The sequence below is a fragment of the Vicugna pacos genome, chromosome 23 (genome assembly GCF_048564905.1).
Source record: "Vicugna pacos chromosome 23, VicPac4, whole genome shotgun sequence".
NCBI classification, from domain to species: domain Eukaryota; kingdom Metazoa; phylum Chordata; class Mammalia; order Artiodactyla; family Camelidae; genus Vicugna; species Vicugna pacos.
This window is the reverse complement of record NC_133009.1, coordinates 25,145,343-25,165,363: the sequence shown is the minus strand read 5'-3', so window position 1 is coordinate 25,165,363 and position 20,021 is coordinate 25,145,343. Positions and strand designations below refer to the sequence as shown.

General features: G+C 44.7%; 1 protein-coding gene across 19 annotated transcripts in view; it reads left to right on the top strand.

Annotated features, from left to right (window-relative positions):
- The first annotated feature begins 2,364 nt into the window (after nucleotides 1–2,364).
- The window catches only part of MTARC1 (mitochondrial amidoxime reducing component 1), a 76,544-nt gene continuing 58,887 nt past the window's right edge, over nucleotides 2,365–20,021 (top strand). For 2 of the 19 annotated variants that reach the window (XM_072948702.1, XM_072948703.1), the window contains exons 1-8: nucleotides 2,365–2,863; nucleotides 5,869–6,042; nucleotides 13,501–13,663; nucleotides 14,529–14,669; nucleotides 16,431–16,456; nucleotides 17,357–17,408; nucleotides 17,796–17,857; nucleotides 17,964–18,035. In XM_072948702.1, coding sequence (XP_072804803.1) covers nucleotides 2,592–2,863; nucleotides 5,869–6,042; nucleotides 13,501–13,663; nucleotides 14,529–14,669; nucleotides 16,431–16,456; nucleotides 17,357–17,408; nucleotides 17,796–17,857; nucleotides 17,964–18,035 — 962 coding nt within the window. In that variant the 5' untranslated portion in view covers nucleotides 2,365–2,591. The other 17 variants (XR_012063573.1, XM_072948708.1, XR_012063574.1 and 14 more) reach the window with 17 other exon arrangements.

Sequence of the window (20,021 nt, the reverse complement as noted above, 5' to 3'; positions counted from 1 at the left end):
TTTCTAAGTCTGCTTCTGCAGCTTTTCTCATTTTGTAGTAAAGCTCCTGTCACTGTTGTTTGGTATTCTTGACCTTTTCTGATAGCCTAGCAGAGATGCAGTCGGACCCCACCAACCTTCCCTCCTGTCTTGGGTAGGGCTAGGGTCATCAAGAATTACACAGACTGCCCGTCTGAGGCGGGACAGCCAGTGACTGGCTAGAGGCTGCCCAGTGTCCAGTGAGGGGCAGCTGTTCCTTCATTTTCCACTTTCCTGTGCTGGGTTTTGGGACTGAAATTAACCTCCATTCCCAGTACCCTGTGAAGTAAAAGTGTTCATTTAGCTTTATCCCTGGATGGATTTTGGAAATGATGAAATTGAAAAATCATGCTCACTTAAAAAAAAATTTTTTTAATTCAAGTGTAGTTGATTTACAATGTTAGTTTCTGGTGTACAGCAAAGCAATTGAGATATACACACATACATATACACATACATACATATACATACATATATATTTTTTCTTTCCAGATTCTTTTCCATTATACGAAAAATTGAATGTAGTTCCCTGTGCTATACACAAGGTCCTTGCTGTTTAATTTCTTTTGCATACAGTATGTGTATCCGTTGATCCCCTTTGGATGGACCTAGAGATGATCATATTAAGTGAAGTAAGACAGACAAAGACAAATATCATGTAATATCACTTATATGTGGAATCTAAAGAAAAATGATTAAAAAATCATGCTCACTTTAAAGTCAACCATTAAAGTTGAGAGACATTTTATTTTCCTTTTAAATTTCTGATGGCAAATTAGGGAGCGAGATAAATAGACCTGCACAGAATTTAGTGCCCTCGAGCTGTGCTTTCTGCAGAGTACAGAGGTCAAGTCCTCATCCAAGCTGTGTTGCCCTTCATTCTGCGCAACCCAGCCACCCGCGACCTCAGGTGCACATCACCACCAATCAGCATTTCTTCTGGGAAAGCTAGATTTGCCCAGGCCCCTTCCTCCTCCAGTTGATTCCTGGAGATGAACCCCAGTGGCTGAAGCAGCACGGAGCCCTGGACCCTGAGCACAATCCTGGGATTTCAGAGGAGTGGGGAGGGAGGTGGTGGGAAGAGAAAAGTTAGGACAGATGTACCCTATTTAGGCCTAAATATTTTTGGTGAGGAGCATTGTCCCAGGACAGATCTTAGCTCAGCACTGGAGGGCCCTGAGGTGTGTTGCCAGCTGGGGAGAGAGAATTTGAGGTCCTTTGGAGACTGTCTCTTCTGTGATGTGAGACACCCTCCATCTGCCTGGGTAATTTGGGGGAGGTCCTGTAACATCCTGGCCCATGTGCTGAGCTGGGCCTGTTGACAACCTCCTTGACCAAACCTTAGGCAGCTTCCTCTGAACACTCCTAGACTGGGCCTCCACCTTGGCTATAGCCTTGCCAGACCTGCAGGACCCAGTTTTAGCAAGAATCCCGCTAAACCCGGTTTTAGAGAGAATTCCCCACCCCTGATGTCTCCTCTGTGTTTCCAGCCACTGACTCCTTCACTGTGCTCTTTGACTATAAATCCCCAGATGTCTTTGCTGTATTCAGAGTTGAACCCTATTGTAACCTCTATTGCAGTAGTTTTATTTTTCTCATTGAAATACAACATTGTATTAGTTTAACGTGCACAACGTAGTGATTTGATATGTGTATATATAATGAAATGATGACCACAACAGATTTAGTTAACATCCATTACCTTACATAGTTATAATACGTCTGAGATCAGTGCCTTACAAGGATAAGCGACATTTTCCATTGCCCGAAAGAAGACTCAGGACCTTGTGCCAGTACGCCCCTTCCTAGCCACGGCTCCTGGCAAATGCAGCTTATCTCAGAAGCTTGGTGCCTGGAGGAGACAACCGAGCTCCAAGACCTACTAGAGGGCACTCGCTGCTGCGCGCCGCCTCTCTGGGCGGCGGGTGGCGGCCAGACACCCCTGGCCACTGCCGGCTCCTCGCATGCCTCGGCTTGCAGGTCCTGAGGCCCTGGTTTCATGCCTCCCCTCTCAGATTCCCACTCGCCCAGAGCTCCGCGCTCCTGCGCGGGCAGATGAGGAGGGTGGCTGAAAGCAGCTGGAGAATCTCTGGAGGCTACGTGGTGTAGACCCTCTCTCTCCACTATCGCCAAGAGATCTGCTCGCTCGCTGATCGCTAATTTCGAAATTACGCGTCGTCCTGCAAATTTTGGGGAGGGAGGTTTATGTTAGGTTAAACAACTCCCAAATACGTAAATAAATCGGTCACTTGGGGCGATCATGGGGGAGGGTACCTCGCTTTGCAGCAGTGGGGAGGGGCGGCGGAAGTGGCGGAGGCGGTGAGACTAAACCATTTTGGAGCGGAGCCACCACCTCCCACCCGCAGCGTCCTAGGGGCCACCCCTCAGGAGAAGGACGCGATGCCCTGATCGGCCCGGAAGGGGTTCAGGAGCCGCCCTCCCTTTGAACTCGGGGCCAAGGGCCGCACCTCCCCCAGCAGCCCCGGGCGGCTGCCGCGCTCCGGCCAGGCTTTTGCTGGCGCGTCCAGGGTGGGGCCCACCGGAGTCCCAGCCGCGCCCGCGATCGCGGGGCCATGGGCGCCGCCGGCTCGTCGGTGCTGGCCCGCCTCGGCCTCCCCGGGCGCCCAAGGCCCGGCTGGCTCGCGGTCGCCGCGCTGGGACTGGCCGCGGTGGCGCTGGGGGCCGTCGCCTGGCGCCGGGCGCGGCCCAGGCGGCGCCGGCGGCTGCAGCAGGTGGGCACCGTGGCGCAGCTCTGCATCTACCCGATCAAGTCCTGCAAGGGGGTGTCTGTGAGCGCGGCGGAGTGCACGGCCCTGGGGCTGCGCAGCGGCCACCTGCGGGACAGGTAGGGCCGAGCCTGGGCGCGAGAACAGCGCGGGGTGTGCCCTGGACGAGGGCGGGAGCGGGGGAGCATCAGGTCCTTGTCTTACATAGACAGTGGGAGCTGGGGGCCAGGGGCAAGAAAAAAGGGAAAAAGAGGCCATCACCGCCCAACTGCAGACGCAGGAGCCGACCGCCTTCCGGAGGTGGCTGCGTTTCCACCTCCCACCGGCTCTTTCACAGCTTGCGCGGGGTCCACTTGCGTGTGCCAGGGAGCGAGCACGCTTCTCAAACTCCGTCTAGCGGAAGCCGCGAGCTTCACGGGATTGGTCCCTGCCACTTATTTTTAGTATCTGTCCCTTAAGAACTTGGGGAAACTTGGAGCCACACGGAGCCCAGCCCTCCAAGAGCCCACCAAGGTGGAGCATGGAATCATAATGACAGCAATTAAAGCTTAAGCTTCTTGCACCTTAAAAAGTGCTACTGCAGACATTATTTTCCCCAGTCTTCCCACGCACCCTTTTATAGATAAGGAAACTGAGATTCAGAGCCACCAGCAGTGGACCCAGGGTGTGGTTTCCTTCAGCACACTGGTGCTTTGTAAATAGTGGTTTTATTCTTGTCCTACCCAGGTAGTCACGATCTGTGAATTTCTAGGGTTCAGCGAAGATTGTAAAGGCCCGGAGCAAGCAGCTCTGTCCTCTTCTGGGTCTGGCTTCCCGCCAGCCCTGGGCCTCATTGTAAGGCTGCACTTTAAACTGCCTCCCAGACCATCCTTCGCAGTTTCCACAGGTAACACGCAGGACTGATGGGGGCTGTACCTTTTCCCCCCTCCTGCTCCCCAGACAGGGGGCAATTCATGACAGAGTGGAATGGTGAGCTCTTTTTGTCATCACATTATCAGAAAATGTGATCAAGAGCAGGAAACAAAAGGCTTGCAGTCCTCTGTGATGACTGACTCAACGTGACAGGTGCCCAGGAGCACAGAGGACAGAGCACCAGGAACCGTTTGGGGTGGTCAGGCACCACTTCATAGCTAGAACTGAAAATTTCAATTTTCCAGGCAAGTGGTTTGGAAGAGGAACATTCTGGACAGTGGGAAAAACACTGGGCTTGGAGGATAGGTATCCTGGCAGAAAGGCTGGTCCACTCTGAGGTACTGACCAAAAGGAATTGAAAGCAGGGACTCAGATAAATACTTGTGCACCCATGTTCATGGTGGCATTATTCACCATAGCCAAAAGGTCATTATTCACAAAACTCAAATGTCCTCCACTGCTGAATGGATAAACAATATGTGGTATATACACACACACTGGAATATTATTCACCCACATAAAGGAATGAAATTCCAATACATGCTACAGCAGAAATAAATCTTGAAAACATTATGTTAGGTGAAATAAGCCAGACACAAAAGGACAAATATTGTATAATTCCAGTTTTATGAAATATCTAGGATAGACAAATTCATAGAAACAGAAAGTAGATTAGAGGTTGCCAAGGGGCTGGGAGGAGGAGGGAATGGGGAGTTACTGCTTAATGGATCGAGTTTCAGTTTGGGGTGATGAAAAGATTCTGAAAATAGATAGCAGTGATGGTTGCACAATGTTGTGAATGTACTTAATGCTGCTGAGTTGTGCACTTACAAATGGTTAAAAATAATTTTTTAATGTCCTTTCTCTGTTGTTAGACACTTGGGTTGTTTCCACCATTTGGGGTTGTGAATAATGCCACTGCGAACATTGGTGAACAAGTACCTGTTTGAGGTCCCTGTTTTCAGTTCTCTTGTGTATATACCTGAGACCATGCCATGTATTTTATGTAGTATATATTTTACCACAATGAAAAAATTAAAAAAGAAACGACAGTCTGGCATGTGAGGGCACAGGAGGTGAGACTGGCTGGGAGGGCAGCTGGATTACGAGGGGCCTTGTCTGTCTCGCTGAAGAGTTCGGGTTTTATTCTGAAAGCAGGAACCATGGGGCAGATTTTGCATGAGGGGGGTGGGTAACATGATCAGATCTGGGACAGGGCAGAGCTCTGTCTGTATCCAGGATAAGAGGGGCTGATACGAGGGGATGACCTCAGAAAAGAGCTTACACCAACTTGATTTTTCTAGCGTAGCCGAAAAGGCAACCAGGATGACTAGCTGGAGGTGATGATCTAAAGTATCTGCTATATTTTTTCCTTATGTCACGGAGCCCCAATGCACAAGCTCACTTCTATCATTGTAACCATTCCATTCCGTGGGCATCGAAATGACCAAAATGTCGATGTGTTTAGCTTCCTTGGGAGCTGAAGGGTCACCTATGCAAACGTGTGATTCTTTTTCTGGAAACAGTTCTTTCTGTTGTTCTCATTTCTCTATTTATCTTTGTTCTGGGAAGTACCTCTAGACCCTAAGTCCTGGGCCAAAAAAAAAAATCGTCTATATTAACAATAGGCCTTTTAACAAATTGCGGAAGTCACAGCTCTGAATATTGAAACATGAATTTTTTTGAAAGGTGGGGGTGGATTTGGCGAAGCGTAAGGGGCATTGTTTGCTGGTCAACTCGACCCCCTGCTCTGAGAGCAATAGAGCGGCGCCTTGTTTCCATCAGCAGGGGCCCAGTGCCTCCTCGTGCGGAGCACCATGCTTCCTTGGGCCCTTAGGGTCTTCCTGTGAGATGGATTCCTGTCATCGCCTTAGTGCATGTTTATGAAAATTCCTGGCAGTTGAGATGAGCATGTAAAAGCTTCTTTGATTTCTGAGCCATCCAGAGCTCAAAATGTTTTGCAGATACCACATTGGATGCTTGAGTGATTATTCAACACTTTGATATTAACTGCCAGACTCAGTCTTGCTGTGCTGCTGAGCTGATGTTTAGGACACACACACATACACACACACACACACACACACATCTCCCACACGCCAGCCTGCAGTGAGGACATCAAAGATGACAGCGCATCACTGAAGAACCCCCAGAGACGGGCTACCCGCCTGTTGTGGTGGTCCATGCCAATCCTGTGTTTTGAAAATGGCAGGTTTTGGATGGTGATCAACAAGATGGGGAATATGGTTACTGCTCGACAGGAGCCCCGCCTGGTCCTGATTTCCCCGACCTGTGAGGGTGACACCCTGACCCTCAGTGCAGCCTACACCAGGGACCTGCAGCTGCCTATCCAGACACCCACCACCAACGCGGTGCACAAGTGCAGGTAAGGAAAGCCTAGATCTTAATCCTTGCATGAGAATTTGTTCATGAAGGTTTGGGAAGGTGTGAACTGTGGAGAGACTCCAGAAAAATGCTGTCAATAATTAACCATTGATTGCGTATATACTGTATGTTGGGTCAAGTCCTTAACATCATGACAATCTAAAATTTAGGAATTTGGCATCTGCAAATGATAACCACTATATATAAAAATAGATAAAAAACAAATTTTTCTGTATAGCACAGGGAGGAACTATATTTGATATCTTGTAATAACCTTTAATGAAAAAGAATATGAAAATGGATATATGTATACATATATATATATATATATATACTTCAATTAAAAAATAAATTAATTTAAAAAAGGGAAACATCCTAAACATTGAAGCCAAAAATAAATAAAAAATAAAAGGTGGGAATGGCAGAGGGAAATAGCTCAGTCATAGAGCACATGCTTAGCATGCAAGAGGTCCTGGGTTCAATCCCCAGTACCTCCATTAATTAAAAATTTAAAAAAAGAAAAGAAAAGAAAAGAAGAAGATAGGAAAGGAAGCAGCTTCAGAAATGTGTATTGATGTGGGGCTGAGAAACATAAAAGTCTGATGCAGAAAACCATGGGAACAAAAGCATATTACAGCATTGACAGCCAGAGAGAAATAACCAAAGGAGAAAGGACACAAATAGGGTGGGAAGAAGTGGGGAGAGGGTCCTGGCAGAAGTAAGGTTACATCGATATGTCTATCACCTTGGAATTATCTCTATGTTGCTTGGAAAGACTGAGAACCTTCTAAATCTGAGTCATGGGAGGAGTCACAAATGGCTGTGTGACCTGTGGTATTTAGTTCTAATGAAAGGAAGTTCCAAAATAGAAAAGAACACCTATAACCGGACAAATGACCTGACCTGCAGATGCCCAGGGGTCCACGTCATAATAGGGGTGGAGATTCAGCCAGGAGGCTGCTCTGAACAGAGGCTGTTTCCCCAACATCAGAAGGACAGCAAGGGAGCAATTATTACAGGACAACTAGCTCTGCTTTTAAGAAGTCATGTCTAGAAATGATCTTTTATCTTATTCTGGGAAAATTAAAATACGGTCTAATTATACGCTGGTCACAGTTTTCACATTTTGAATTAAAATGCAATGCAAATGCTAAGTTAGTCCATGAAGAAAATAACATCACATCAAAAAATAGAGTTTAGCTGAAAGATGTCTAAAGACCCCCAAAAGTTCATAAAATGCAAAAACCAATATAATTTCTATAATATCAGAGTTTTAAACATAGTGATATGTTTTTATTTTAATTTGGTGGTCCTTTTTGATTGTAAATGTAATAAGTATTCATTGTTAAGAAAATGGAAAATATTGAAAAATAGGAAGACAAAAAAAACCATCTGCGATAGTTCTAATTCATATTTTGACATATTTTCTTCCAGTCTCGATAGCTAATACTTTCAAAACCAAATTGGAACAGTGCAGAAAAACAGAGTCTTCAGTACTGTTTATATACTTAGGTGGATAGATTGCGTTTTTTTTCAGATTGCTAAAAAAATCTTCAAAAAATACCATTTTTGGTTGGCATTGTATTTTATTCCATGGTTGTCCGTCCCTAATGCATTTTAACACGTCCCCATGATTAAACATTTGGATTGATTTCAGTTTTTCCAGGTATGAAGAAGAATGTGATGAATAACTTGGGATGAATCTTTATTCATACGTCTTATTATTTCCTTAGGGAAAAGACTTGAGCAGTGGTTTTGCTAGTAACAAGAGTTTGGGTCCTATAGACTTTTGATGTACGCTACTAAATCATTTTGTAGAATGGTTATTCCAGCTGTATACCCACCAGCAATTTATAAGCATGGCTGTCTTATTGCATTTTGACCACTGTGTTCAAAAACATTTTGTCAATTTTGTGGGGGAAAAGGTAATTTCTTATTGATTTAATTTGTATTTTTGATTGTCTGAGGCAAAACTTTTTTTCTCCCTTTGGAAATACTTTAGTTATTTATTTATTTTCCCTTTTTTTACTGAAGTATATTTAATTTACAATGTTGTGTTCATTTCTGGTGTATCACAGTGATTCAGTTATAATATATATATATATGTATGTATATATCTTCTTTTTCATATTCTTTTTCACTACAGGTTACTATAAGCCATTGAATATAGTTCCCTGTGCTATACAGTAGGACCTTGTTGTTTATCTATTCTATACGTAATAGTTCGTATCTCCCCATCCCAAACTCCCAGTTTATCCCTCCTTTTGAATATGCCTGTTGCAATTTGTATTTCATATTTCTCCAAATCCTGGTTCCTGTTTGTCTGCCATGGTTAGATATTTACTCATACTTTCTTGTGGTTAAATTTTTTTTTCATTTAATTATTTGTTCCCTTGAAATTATGTGGAAAGTTTTTTCATGGTCTCACACAGGCTTTTGGTCCATGCCCGAAAGACTACATAAGGGCATGTTTGGAAATTGGAAAATAAGAAGGCTTAGACATGCCAGAGTAGTTCGCAGACCCTTAGGGTAAAGATACCAAGGCCCCTTTGGACTCAGGAGTCCTTTAACAACCCAGGTCATTCTCTTGGGAAGGACCTGTAACCAGCCCGCAGGCTCCTAAAGATTTCTGGTGAGTTTGGGGGACCCCAGGGTCACCTTCAAAGATCATGCTCATAGTCAGTACTTTTGTTCTACAGCTGAGGTTGTTACTTGATTTTCTCACAAGCCGTGCCAGCTACTAATGGGAAACAGAGAAGTAGGACTTCTTTGTGGATTTTTCAGGCAAACAGTCTCAAACTGTACCTATACCATCTTTGTCAAAGGTTTTAGGAACATTTGATTTTTTGTTTGCTTGGATTTTGGTGACAGTGTGTTAATGGAATGCTGGACCCAGAGACACAGCTGAGGCTGCTCAAACCCAGGAGAAATAATAATTTCTTATTTAATATAAAGAGCAATTAAATTAAATAGGACTGACATCAGCATCATGGAAGAATAAGATGCCCCTGGTTTGTGTCCCTCCCCTCAGCAACAATTTGGCATCCGTCCCTGGACAAAAGTGCCTTCGTGGGAGCTGTGGGACCCAGCCCCAGACCCAGGGGACCTGGGAGGAGTCTCGCCCACCTGTGCGTTGGCTAATAGGCGTACAGACCTCGGTCCCAGCCCTGGGCCCAGCAGTGGCCTGTGAACTGGCCCCAAACCCTCTGGGCTGCAGTCTGGGGGCCCCTGCAAAACACTATCTTAGAATCACCCATGGACAAGAGAGCCTTTGTGGAAATCCAGGTTTCTAGCACAGAAGTTCCAGCACTCTGTTAGAGCAAAAACAAAAACAAAAACAAAAAACCCAACAAAAATAAAAAACCCCAAAACAAGTTTGAATGCAATGGAGAGGGAAAGAAAAACAGTTTGACTTATCCACCCCCGTCATCCCTCCCCGAAGGCAGCACAACTTAGGGCCAAGAGACATACCGCTGCCAATGATTTCCTCCACAGAGGAAGCAGAGTGTGTAAATGAACATCTGGCTTCCTCAGCTGTGTGGGACATTATTTCTCTCTCACTGCATCCAGAGGACTGAGTCGTGAGCTGCATGACGGAGGGGTGGGGAGAGATTGAGAAAGCAGCAGACAGCACTTTCAGAGGGCATTAAAGGGATGTGGACCCTGCTAACTGCACTGCGGACTCCATCAAGACGCCTGCCCTTGAGTTGCTGGGGACACGTCACCAGTGGATTCCACTGACAACAAAAAAAGTCGCCCCCCCCATCGGGTTCCACAAGAACAAGGTCACTAGCCACTGTAGTCACTGACCTTCAACACACCCTGAAAGGAGTTCAGGGCGGAGATCAGGAATGAGGCCCTCTGTGCTCTGGGAAAAACTGGCAGAACAGGCTTTCAAATATCTATACTTTCAGGAAAAAATTTTATGAACCCAATTTCTTGCATCTTCTCTTACCTAGAAAAGCAATAAAATCATTAACAGAGACACCTGCTCCTCATGACTGGCAGCAACTTTCTACTAAGATGTGTGCTTAATCGCACATACCCCCTTCACCAAAATCATATCCGTACTGATCTCGCCCGTCTCCCCTCTTCTGAGCAGCTCCTCAGAGCTATCGAAGAGGCTGTCTCCTGGGCTACAGTCCCTCAGCAAGGCCCCAAATAAAATCAAACTCACAGCTCTCCTGTTGTGAGTCTTTTTTCAGTTGACACCCCCAGCTGGCCCCCCAGGTACCCCCAGCTCTCAGCACAACTCTCCCTGCCTGGCTCCCGGTGTGCCCTCCTGATGGAAAGCTTTGCCAGACAGCTAGTGAGCACATGCAGTAAGATAAGCCGGAATCTGCAGGCCAAGGAAGGAGCACAGACTTGAGCTTTTGTGTTAATTTTGAAGGAAAAAAAGGGAGATTGACAGTGCTTGGCCTGATGGGTTGCAGGACTGAAAGAAGGTGTACAAGCTTAAGAATTCTGCAATAAGAGAGCAAGAAGCGTGGAGTAGGTGTATCCGTAGAAGGCCTGAGAAAGTCTCAGAATCCATAGCAGGGCTGATACAAGATATTTCTTTCTGGAGGGCAGTTGGTAAAGACTGGAGGAGGTGGCTGCTACTTCAAATGCAAAGCCAGCACCACAAAACCCCAAGAAATGTGAAAAATCAATAAAACAGGGTATCACCAAAGAATCACAATAATCTTCCACTAACCTATGCCAAAGACATAAATTGTGCTCTTGGATTGGAAGAATTAATATTGTTAAAATGTCCATACTACCCAAAGCAATCTACAGAGTCAATGCAATCTCTGTCAAAATTCCAGTGGTAATTCTATTTTTAGCTTTTTTGAGGAACCTCCATACTGTAGACACTGCAGAAAACAGTATGGAGGGTCGTCAAAAAAGTTAAAAATAGAACTACCATATGATCCAGCAATTCCACTTCTGGGTATATATTCAAAGGAAATGAAATCAGGATCTCAAAGGGATATCTATACTCCATGTTCACTGCAGCATTATTCACAATAACCGACAACCTGAGTGTTGACCTATGGATGAATACACACACACACACACACACACACACACACACACACTGAAATATTTAGCTATGATAAAAAAGAAAATCCTACCATTTGCAAAAGCATAGAGGACCTTGAGGGTGTTATGCTAAGTGAAATAAGTCAGACAGAGAAAGAAATTCTGTATGAGATCACTTATGTGTTCTAAAACTGCTGAACTCATAGAAACAGAGAATAGAACAGTGGTTTCCAGTCCTGGAGGCTGAGGAAATGGAGAGATATTTGTCAAAGAAAACAAACTTCTGGTTAAAAGATGAATAAATTCTGGGCACCTAATGTCCAGCATGGTTATTATAGTTAACAATACTATATTACATAATTGACAGTCATCATCAGGAAAAAAAAATATATAAAAAAAATATATTTTTAGGAAAAATATATTTTTCCTCTATTTTGTGTCTATAGGAGATGATGGATGTTCACTAAACTTACTGTGCTAATCATTTGATGATGTGTGTAAGTCAAGTCATTATGCTTTATACTTTAAGCTTATACAGTGCTGTATGTCAGTTACGTTGCAATGAAACTGGAAGGAAAAAGAAAGTTGCCAAGAGAGCAGATCTTAAATGTTGTCACCACAGAAAAGAAATGTTAATTATATGAGGTGAAGGGGGTGTTAGCTAACAGTACTGTGGTAAACGGTTAGCAATCTATAAGGGTGTCAAATCAGCACGTTGTATGCCTTAAACTTACACAATGTTGTATGTCAATTATATGAAATAAAGCTGGGAAAATTATATGGAAATATATTAAGTATATATTTTTATAAAAATATCCTTAATATATTTTATAATATAAAATATTCACTATTAAAGAATTGGTGTTTTTGTTTAACTAAATATTTGATTTATGGAGTAACTATACAAAGATAACTTGAAATAACTGAAAAAAAAGAGTAATTACTGGTATCTACTGAGCAGATATAAAACCTAAGAATTGTTTTGGGGACTTCGTATAGATTATCCCTAATCCTTACAAGAGGGTTGTGATTTTATCCCCATTATATAGATGAGGAAACTGAGGCACAGGAAAAGAAGTAACCCCTAGGTCACTAAGCTAGTCATTTGTGGAAACAAGATGCTCATCCAAGCAGGTCTCCTTGACTCTTCTCTTTCCCAAACTTCAGACATTTGCATAACATGACTATGATGTGCGTTGAATTATAAACCACCTCTACTCTTATTTACTCAATGTTTTTCTTCAAATTCATTCAACTTTTAAAAAACCTTGAATATGTTTATTTTCAAAGGAAATCTTGTATGGTTACCTATATAATTTGGTGGGACTAGAAGGTAACTGAAATAAATATACTACAAATAAAATGTTACCTAATTCCAGCTAGAAGCTATTGCCTGAAGAGGCCTCTGTACCTGAGGTCTGGGTTTGTTTTTTGTTTTTTTTAAAAAGAGGTTATTATCAGGTATTGCTAGAAGTTATAGCCAGTTAACACTAAGCTGAAAAGAATCACTTTCTCTCCATATAATTCACCATTATTTTCTGGTACACCCAGGCACCACTTACAGTAATCTCGAATACCCACAGTGGTAATGGTCTTACATGTGGGAAACACTGGCCAATACTAAGTGTTTCTTGTTTTCGTCTTTGAAATACATGTAATTCCCAAACAGTTCTGCCCCGTGTATATCAGGGAGGGGGAGGCTTCAAATCCAACAGTTAGTCCCAGCAATCAATTATTATTTATAAGTTTTAGATATTACAGAATATTTTCACGTACATTGCTGCACTAGTTTTATTATTAATATACTGGCAAAGTAGACCCAGCTCTGTTAATAAAGATTTCTGGTTGAACCAGATTTTACAGTAATTATAATTTTACTTTATCCTAATATGTTAGGTTTCTTTTGGAGAACTAGCTAACTTTTCAAATACATGTTCTCGTTTTATCCTGCCTGCATTCCTTCCAGGCAGGGAGGCACAGGTATGTATCAGTCTGTTTTATAAAACAGATAAGCACTAAGAATATACTGCATAGCATATACAGTATCTTGTAATAACTCGTAATATGCACGTTGTATAGTACAGTGTACAACTTGTAGTATACAAGGTACCCAGTATCTTGTCATGCCTTATAATGGAGTATAATCTGCAAGAATACTGAATCACTATGCTGTACACCTGAAATTAACATAATATTGTAAAGCAACTATATTTCAATTTAAAAAAATGGGGAAAACAAGGTTTGAAACTGTGTCTTCATTTGGGCTTCCACAGTGGCCCGGAGGCAGGGCCAGGCTAAAATGATATCTCTTGATAACAAAGGAATTCCAGTGGCATCAGAGCCTGGTGCAGCCTTTCTGATAGGCACAGGACGCGGTAGGGTGTCCAGATTTTCAAAGCCATGCCTGTTCTTTGCTCCTGTCACCCCCATACAGAGTGCATGGCCTGGAGATCGAGGGCAGGGACTGTGGCGAGGCCGCAGCCCAGTGGATCACAAGCTTCCTGAAGACGCAGCCCTACCGCCTGGTGCACTTCGAGCCCCACATGCGACCAAGAAATTCTCACCAAATAGAGGATGTGTTCCGGCCCACCGATCAGGTCAGACCAGCACCCCTTGGCTTTGGCCTTTGGTGCATCCTATAGAAGGCAGGCTTCCTTGGGAGCAGAGATCAGGGCATTGTGTCTGCTGAGCTCAGTTCTGTCACTTTGCCAATGCTTTTGTTGCAAGCAAAAGGCAAAAAATAGAGCCCTTCCCTTGGGAGCACCCTCTGTGTTTCTTGATCTGGGGACTCTTGCATTTTTTTCCCAGGAGCATCTTCCTTCCGATTTATGTAAGCCTCCTGGTGCGAGTAAGGCTTCAAAACTGCTCTAGGCCAGTATATTTCCTACTCCATTCTGTAACTGCATGCGGAGGCTAGCCCTTTAATACTGCGATGGCAACTGTGTGTCAGATCACAGTTGGGCAAACGGGCGTGGGTATGGAGATCCATGGAGGTTTAAAGTGACCAGACTGGCCCTTCAAAGATTAAGGCTGTAAGAATTCACCATGAAAGTACCTCATACAGTGCTATGTAGCATCATTACTGTGGCCATGGTGAACATTGATTTACATAAAAAATTAACATCCATGGAATCAGTGAGTATTTTACAGCACATGTAACCCAGTCATCAAACCCATCCACCTTATTAAGCATGGGAGAATTTGGAGGATGAGAAAGGGGCAGCTCTGGGATTCTGAGGCCACATTCTCTTCTCTCCATCATGTAATTCCTGTTATGTGCAAGGCTACTGAAGGCTTCTGAATCACTATAGTCACTTTTTCTATAAAAAGAACTAGAGAAATACTTAGATTGTGGTGGGAGGGGGAGGGGGAAGGAGGAAGGTTGCAGGAACTAGACCCCAGTGACCTCTGAGACACAACTTTGTCCACGGCACGTTGTAACAGTTCATGTTTTCCCATCAGGTCGTGTACGCGGACGCCAGCCCATTTTTGATTCTTTCTGAGGCATCCTTGGCGGATCTCAACTCCCGGCTAGAGAAGAAAGTTAAAGCCACTAACTTCAGGCCCAATATCCTAATTTCAGGGTGTGGTGTCTATGCAGAGGTAAATGCTATGCCTTCTTGCCCTTTTCCTCGGGTTTACCTTTTTTTTTTTTTTTTTTTAAGGTATGAGAGTCTTTGATGTTGGATTAGATTATACCAAAGGATGCATTACTTCTTGGTCCTATATTCCACCACAATTCAGTTTTTCAATTTCTTGAGCACCTGATCAGTACAGACTTTTGTGCAGAGGACACAAATTTAGATGGGGCAGAGACACAGGGGTCCGGGGGCATTGCAGAGTCTGAGACTTCTAAGGAGATTCCAAGAAGGCAGGTTAGTTTTTGAGCCAAGTTCTCTCAGCACAGAATACATGATTTATGTGAGCCATGGAGCAGATTCAGGGTGTGCTCCGGTCATGTGGGAGGCAGGTGGTGCCAGGTGCAGTGGGCAGAACGACCATCCCAGAAGCTGAGGACCTGCACAGAGGCTTCTAGAAAGCGAACCCCCTCCTCATCTCAGAACCTGCCTCTCATGGTTGTGGTCCTTCCCCGAGTCCCTTCACACCCATCATCCCCACTCCTCTTCCTCACTTCTCAAAACCCCCACCCAGGGCCATATCGGGGAAACCTTGCTGCCCTCCTCCCTTGCCGTGCCTCATTCAGAGACCTTTTCCTGTCATCGCCCTGCCCCTTGGACCTATCGGTACTACTTCTGGAACTTTCTCACCCTGGCTGCACTGCCTTTGCTCCTTTACTGTTTGCCTTTGTACTCCTCACTCAGGTAGGGGCTTCCAAAACTTCTGGCCTTGACCGTCTCTCTCCCTACCTTCCCTTGCTGATGGTGCACTGTCCTGCAGCTGTGTCATGTGTCACCACCTGTAGGTCCTTCCCAGGTGTCAAACCGTGGACTCCCCCTGGAGAGCTGGGCTCACATTTCTGACTATCTGCTGGGCATTTCCATCCGTTCTGTTGACTTAGCAAACTTGTACTTAGATACTCCACACCCCATGCCCTACATCTCCTTCTCTTGACTTCATAGCTTCTGTCCTGGGCACCATATTCCTTCTATCACTCTGGCTTAGAGCTTACAAGCCACCCCTGACTCTTTCCTCTCCCATGTTTCTCCCATCCTCAATCTTCTTCCTTTCTGTTCTCAGCCATCAACTAGATCACCTTTATTATCTCAAGTCTGGGCCACTGAGTGGTCCTGGATGTTGCCACAGCCATCCTCCCAGAGCACTGGAGTGACCTCTTCTACCTTAAAAGTTTGTGACAGTCAATGTTACTTCCTTGCTCAAAAGCCTTCCATGGCTCTCCAGTTCTCAAAAGTCCCAAACTACCCACTCTACCATTCTGGTCCCTCCATAATCTTGTTACCTTGTGACCTTCCAGTAAAAGCTCCAAAGCTGCAAACTGGACTGGGAATCTAACGTGTATTCTCCTATCTCCTGGTCATCCCAAGTCTCACCCCTCCCCACTTAGAAACCCCTGGAACTTCTTTAAAAGCCCAGATGAAAAGCCACCTACCCTAGAAGTCTGCTCTCATCGCCAGACCCGGAAGAGCTCCCTCTCTTCTCCAAAGCCACTCTGTGCTGTGCCTGTGCCTCTGCGTACCCGGCTTGTCCTGTTTCAATTTTTTTTATCACCTCGAGGTAATGTGCTCTGTAGGAAGACTTTCACGGGCTCAGTGTTTAACATGGTGCTGGGCTCACAGTGTGCACTAAACACGTAATACTTTTCTCCTTTTCCTCTAGTTTGCCAAATAGATACTTTTCTGATGCTGGAGTTTTAAACTTATTTTTCTGTGAATCAATTCCCAACAGGTTTTATTGCACATAAAAGGGGCTCTGTAAGTATTTCTTTAATTTATAATAAATTAACTTCCTAATCAGAACCCTCATTTCTTTCCTTTTGAATCTTTTATGTTTTTGTTTTTGTTTTTGTTTTGTAAGCACAGTGCTTCCTAGTGGAGAAATGTGCACAAAACAGGCTGGGTTGCTCTAATCCGAGGTGCTCAGCTTTTTAGACTGGAGAAACATGCAGTTAAAAAAAGAAAAAGAAATCCCCAAAACCAACCAACAAAACCAGTCCGCAATATACATATCAAGAATAATACTATCAGAGTTAAAACTTTGGGTCTGGAACTCTGTCTCTGGCTTGTGATCATCAAAGGACTGGGCAGGTTGCTTTTAACTCTTGGATTCCTGTCTTTGGGCTGCAGGCAGCCTGCTTTTCTCTCTGAGCGTGAGAAGGTCAGGACTACAGTCAGATGTGCTTCCTCCTTATTATTTCCCGGAGTCCTCATCACCCTTCTTTTGTGCCTCTCAGAATCTCCACCCTAGAAGACTCAATTCAGATCTCACCTTTTGCATGAAACCTCCCCTGACCAGAGCAGCCTGACACTGTCTTCCTCTAAACCACCAGCATGATTCTTGCCTGCACGGTTAAACCGGCACGCGGGGTGGTGCTGTCTTATAATGCTTTTACTCAATTTTCCTAGAATTAAAAAAAATATATATATATTGACCATTCACTTTTCATGTGTGTATTGTTCTCTCTCCCCTGCTGGATTTGAGGGGCACAGGTGATTGATCTGATTTGCCCCGAAAATTTGGCACCGATATGACACAGGCAGCAGACAAATGCCTGAGAATTTCGGGGGCAGCTGTGCTTTGTGATTCCACCCCAGGGGAGATGCAGAGAGAAGTAACGCTACCTGACCTGCGCTGCTTGTGTTCATATCCGGCAGGGGGAGACGGGAGATAACAGACGCAATGATTAAGGATCTTAATCCACCTAAGGTGTGCACAAAGGGCTCTGACACAACCTAGTATCCAGAGTAACCCTCCTCCCGTACCCTCTCCTCGCTTTCACCCACCTCTTCCGGCAGCCCCGACCCTTGCCTTCCCCACCTCCTCCAGTCAAGCAGAGGCTTCCTGAAGGAGATGAGTTTCCAACCCAGTTTTACAAGTAAGAGCAGACGGAGCATTTCATTTCATGGGAGTGAACTGACTTCCAAGGCAGAGGGAGGGAAACAGGGAGGCGCGTGGCTTCTCGGAACGGACGCGAAGTCTGCCATCTTTGGTGAAAGTGACTTCATTAGCTGTCAGATCACATGAAGTCCCTACACAGGTGGGTCAGGGCCACGGCTCGGAGGTGCTCACGTGAATTGTGTACTTCGTCCCCAGGATTCGTGGGATGAGCTGCTCATTGGCGACGTGGAACTGAAAAGGGTGATGGCTTGCTCCAGGTGAGGCGCATGCGCAGCTGCCCGGGAGAGGGCGGGAGGGGAGCGTCTGTTTTGTCCCGTGTACGATGCCCTGTGTGTGTGTGTGTGTGTGTGTGTGTGTGTCCAGGTGCATTTTAACCACAGTGGATCCGGACACGGGCATCATGAGCAGGAAGGAGCCGCTGGAGACCCTGAAGAGGTAGGACTAGGCGATTTAATATCTCAGAGGAAGCAGAGAGAACGTCACGCTTATATATGCTTGTAGGGGAAGGGGGTCCTAGTGACTGGGTAATTTGGGAAACATTCCTGGGCGTTTTGGTTCCCAGAATGCCTGCTTGCACAACTAATTTTATTTTTCACTTAGAATTCATGATCTGAACATGCCAATTAAAAACAACAACAACACATGGTTTAGATATTTTGGCAAACTTTATTATGGGCTGAGTGATGTCACAAATTCCTTAGGTATGATAAGTGCATTGTGATGACATAAGAAATGCCCATGTATTTTAGAGAGGCATGTTGAAATGTATAGGAGTGAAGTGATGTGACATCCGGGGACGTACTGTATATTATTTTAGCAAAAGGACCCACGGAAAAATATGTCAAAATCTTGATAAATAGAACTTGGGTGATAGATGGGGATTCATTGCACTATTTTTTTTATTTTTACTTTTATGTTTACTTAAAAATTTCATCAAGTTTTTTTAATGAAAGACAATGACAGACAATAAGTTTAAATTGCTTAAAACGATATTTATAATAACATTAATTCTAAAAAGCTGATTTCAAGATAGCATATATAGTATTAACTTTTTCGGTCTTTGTTTACTTGGTTTTAGTTTTAAAAATGCATAAATATGCCTGAGTGGCTAAAAGGCTGTAAGGCTGTAAACCAAAATGTTAATGGAGGTGCTCCCTTGGTAATGGAATTATGGGGGAAATATACATTCTGATACGTAGTCTCTAAACTTTCTATAATCAACCTGCATTACTGCTGCTAAAGCAGTAACTCAGGACCTACGCACTTCTATGTTACCTGCCAAATCTGGAGCCGGGATATTGTTGAAACCCTGAACATGATCTAGTGATGCTTGTCTTCACTGGTCCCTTTGGTGTTGAATGCAGGATTACAGGTGCAGTGTCAGGTGTCATCTCTGCAGACCCAAGACCCTGGGCTTTGACCCTGACATGTGTCCTTGGGTGCCACTTGTAGAGAGGGAGAGGGATAGTGGGGAGGATGGTGACTCTGCTTTGGGCAAACCCTGGAAGACTTGGGGAAGGAGCGCAGTGGAAATTTGGCCATCTGGGATCAAAGCCATCACAAAAGAGCACATGGAGAGGAGGTTATGCTTGGCTTGTGTGATCAGACTCCCTCCCCTAGGATGGAAGTCTGCTTCCTTTCATCTCTCACCAAGCTCGTGGCCCTCTTTGCACCGACAGTCTAGACTCCTTTGGTCAGCACTAAATCCTCTCTGCTGATCCTGCTGTCCTAGAAGCTACTGTCTGGCCCCCTCCCTGTGCAAGCTGAAGCCCTGGGGCAGAGCACTCTGCCCCAGACAGCACATTGCTCCGAGGCATGAGGCCAGCACCTGTGGTCCATGGAGACCAGCATCCTGCATCAGGGCCAGGCTACCGAAGGTAGGCAGCTGGCATTCATGGGGCCAGGCCACATGGCAGAGAGTGACGTTAGGGGTGGGGTCACGGACAAGGTAGACTGGCGGGTGGTTGGGAGGGGAGGTACAGAGGGAGGTACAGAGAGGAATTCTTGACGTGAAGAGCAAATGGCTACTTTCCATCTGGGTCCCCACCAGTGGGTGTGGATTTGCAGGAACATTCCAAGAGGGGGCTACAGACTAGCCTGAGGCAAATTTCATCATTTTGAGGGATATTGTGTATTTTTCAAAGCTCAAAATGACACTACTTAACTGTTCTGTAAAAAGTTAAAACAATGGAGCACCAAAGATTTGAACATTTTACTCCGTGTAAATTTTATCCCCCCTCAAAAGGTAAAGAAATGTTAACCCTGGGGAATGATATGAACTGTTTGGAGATGAAGTTTACTCAAGTAAACTTCTTGGAATTGTAACTTACTTGGAATTGTAAAAAAATTACAATGAATTGATGGGTGGATAAATATGTGATACAGGAAAGAGAGTCACATGTTATGTGTAGGGTCCAAATG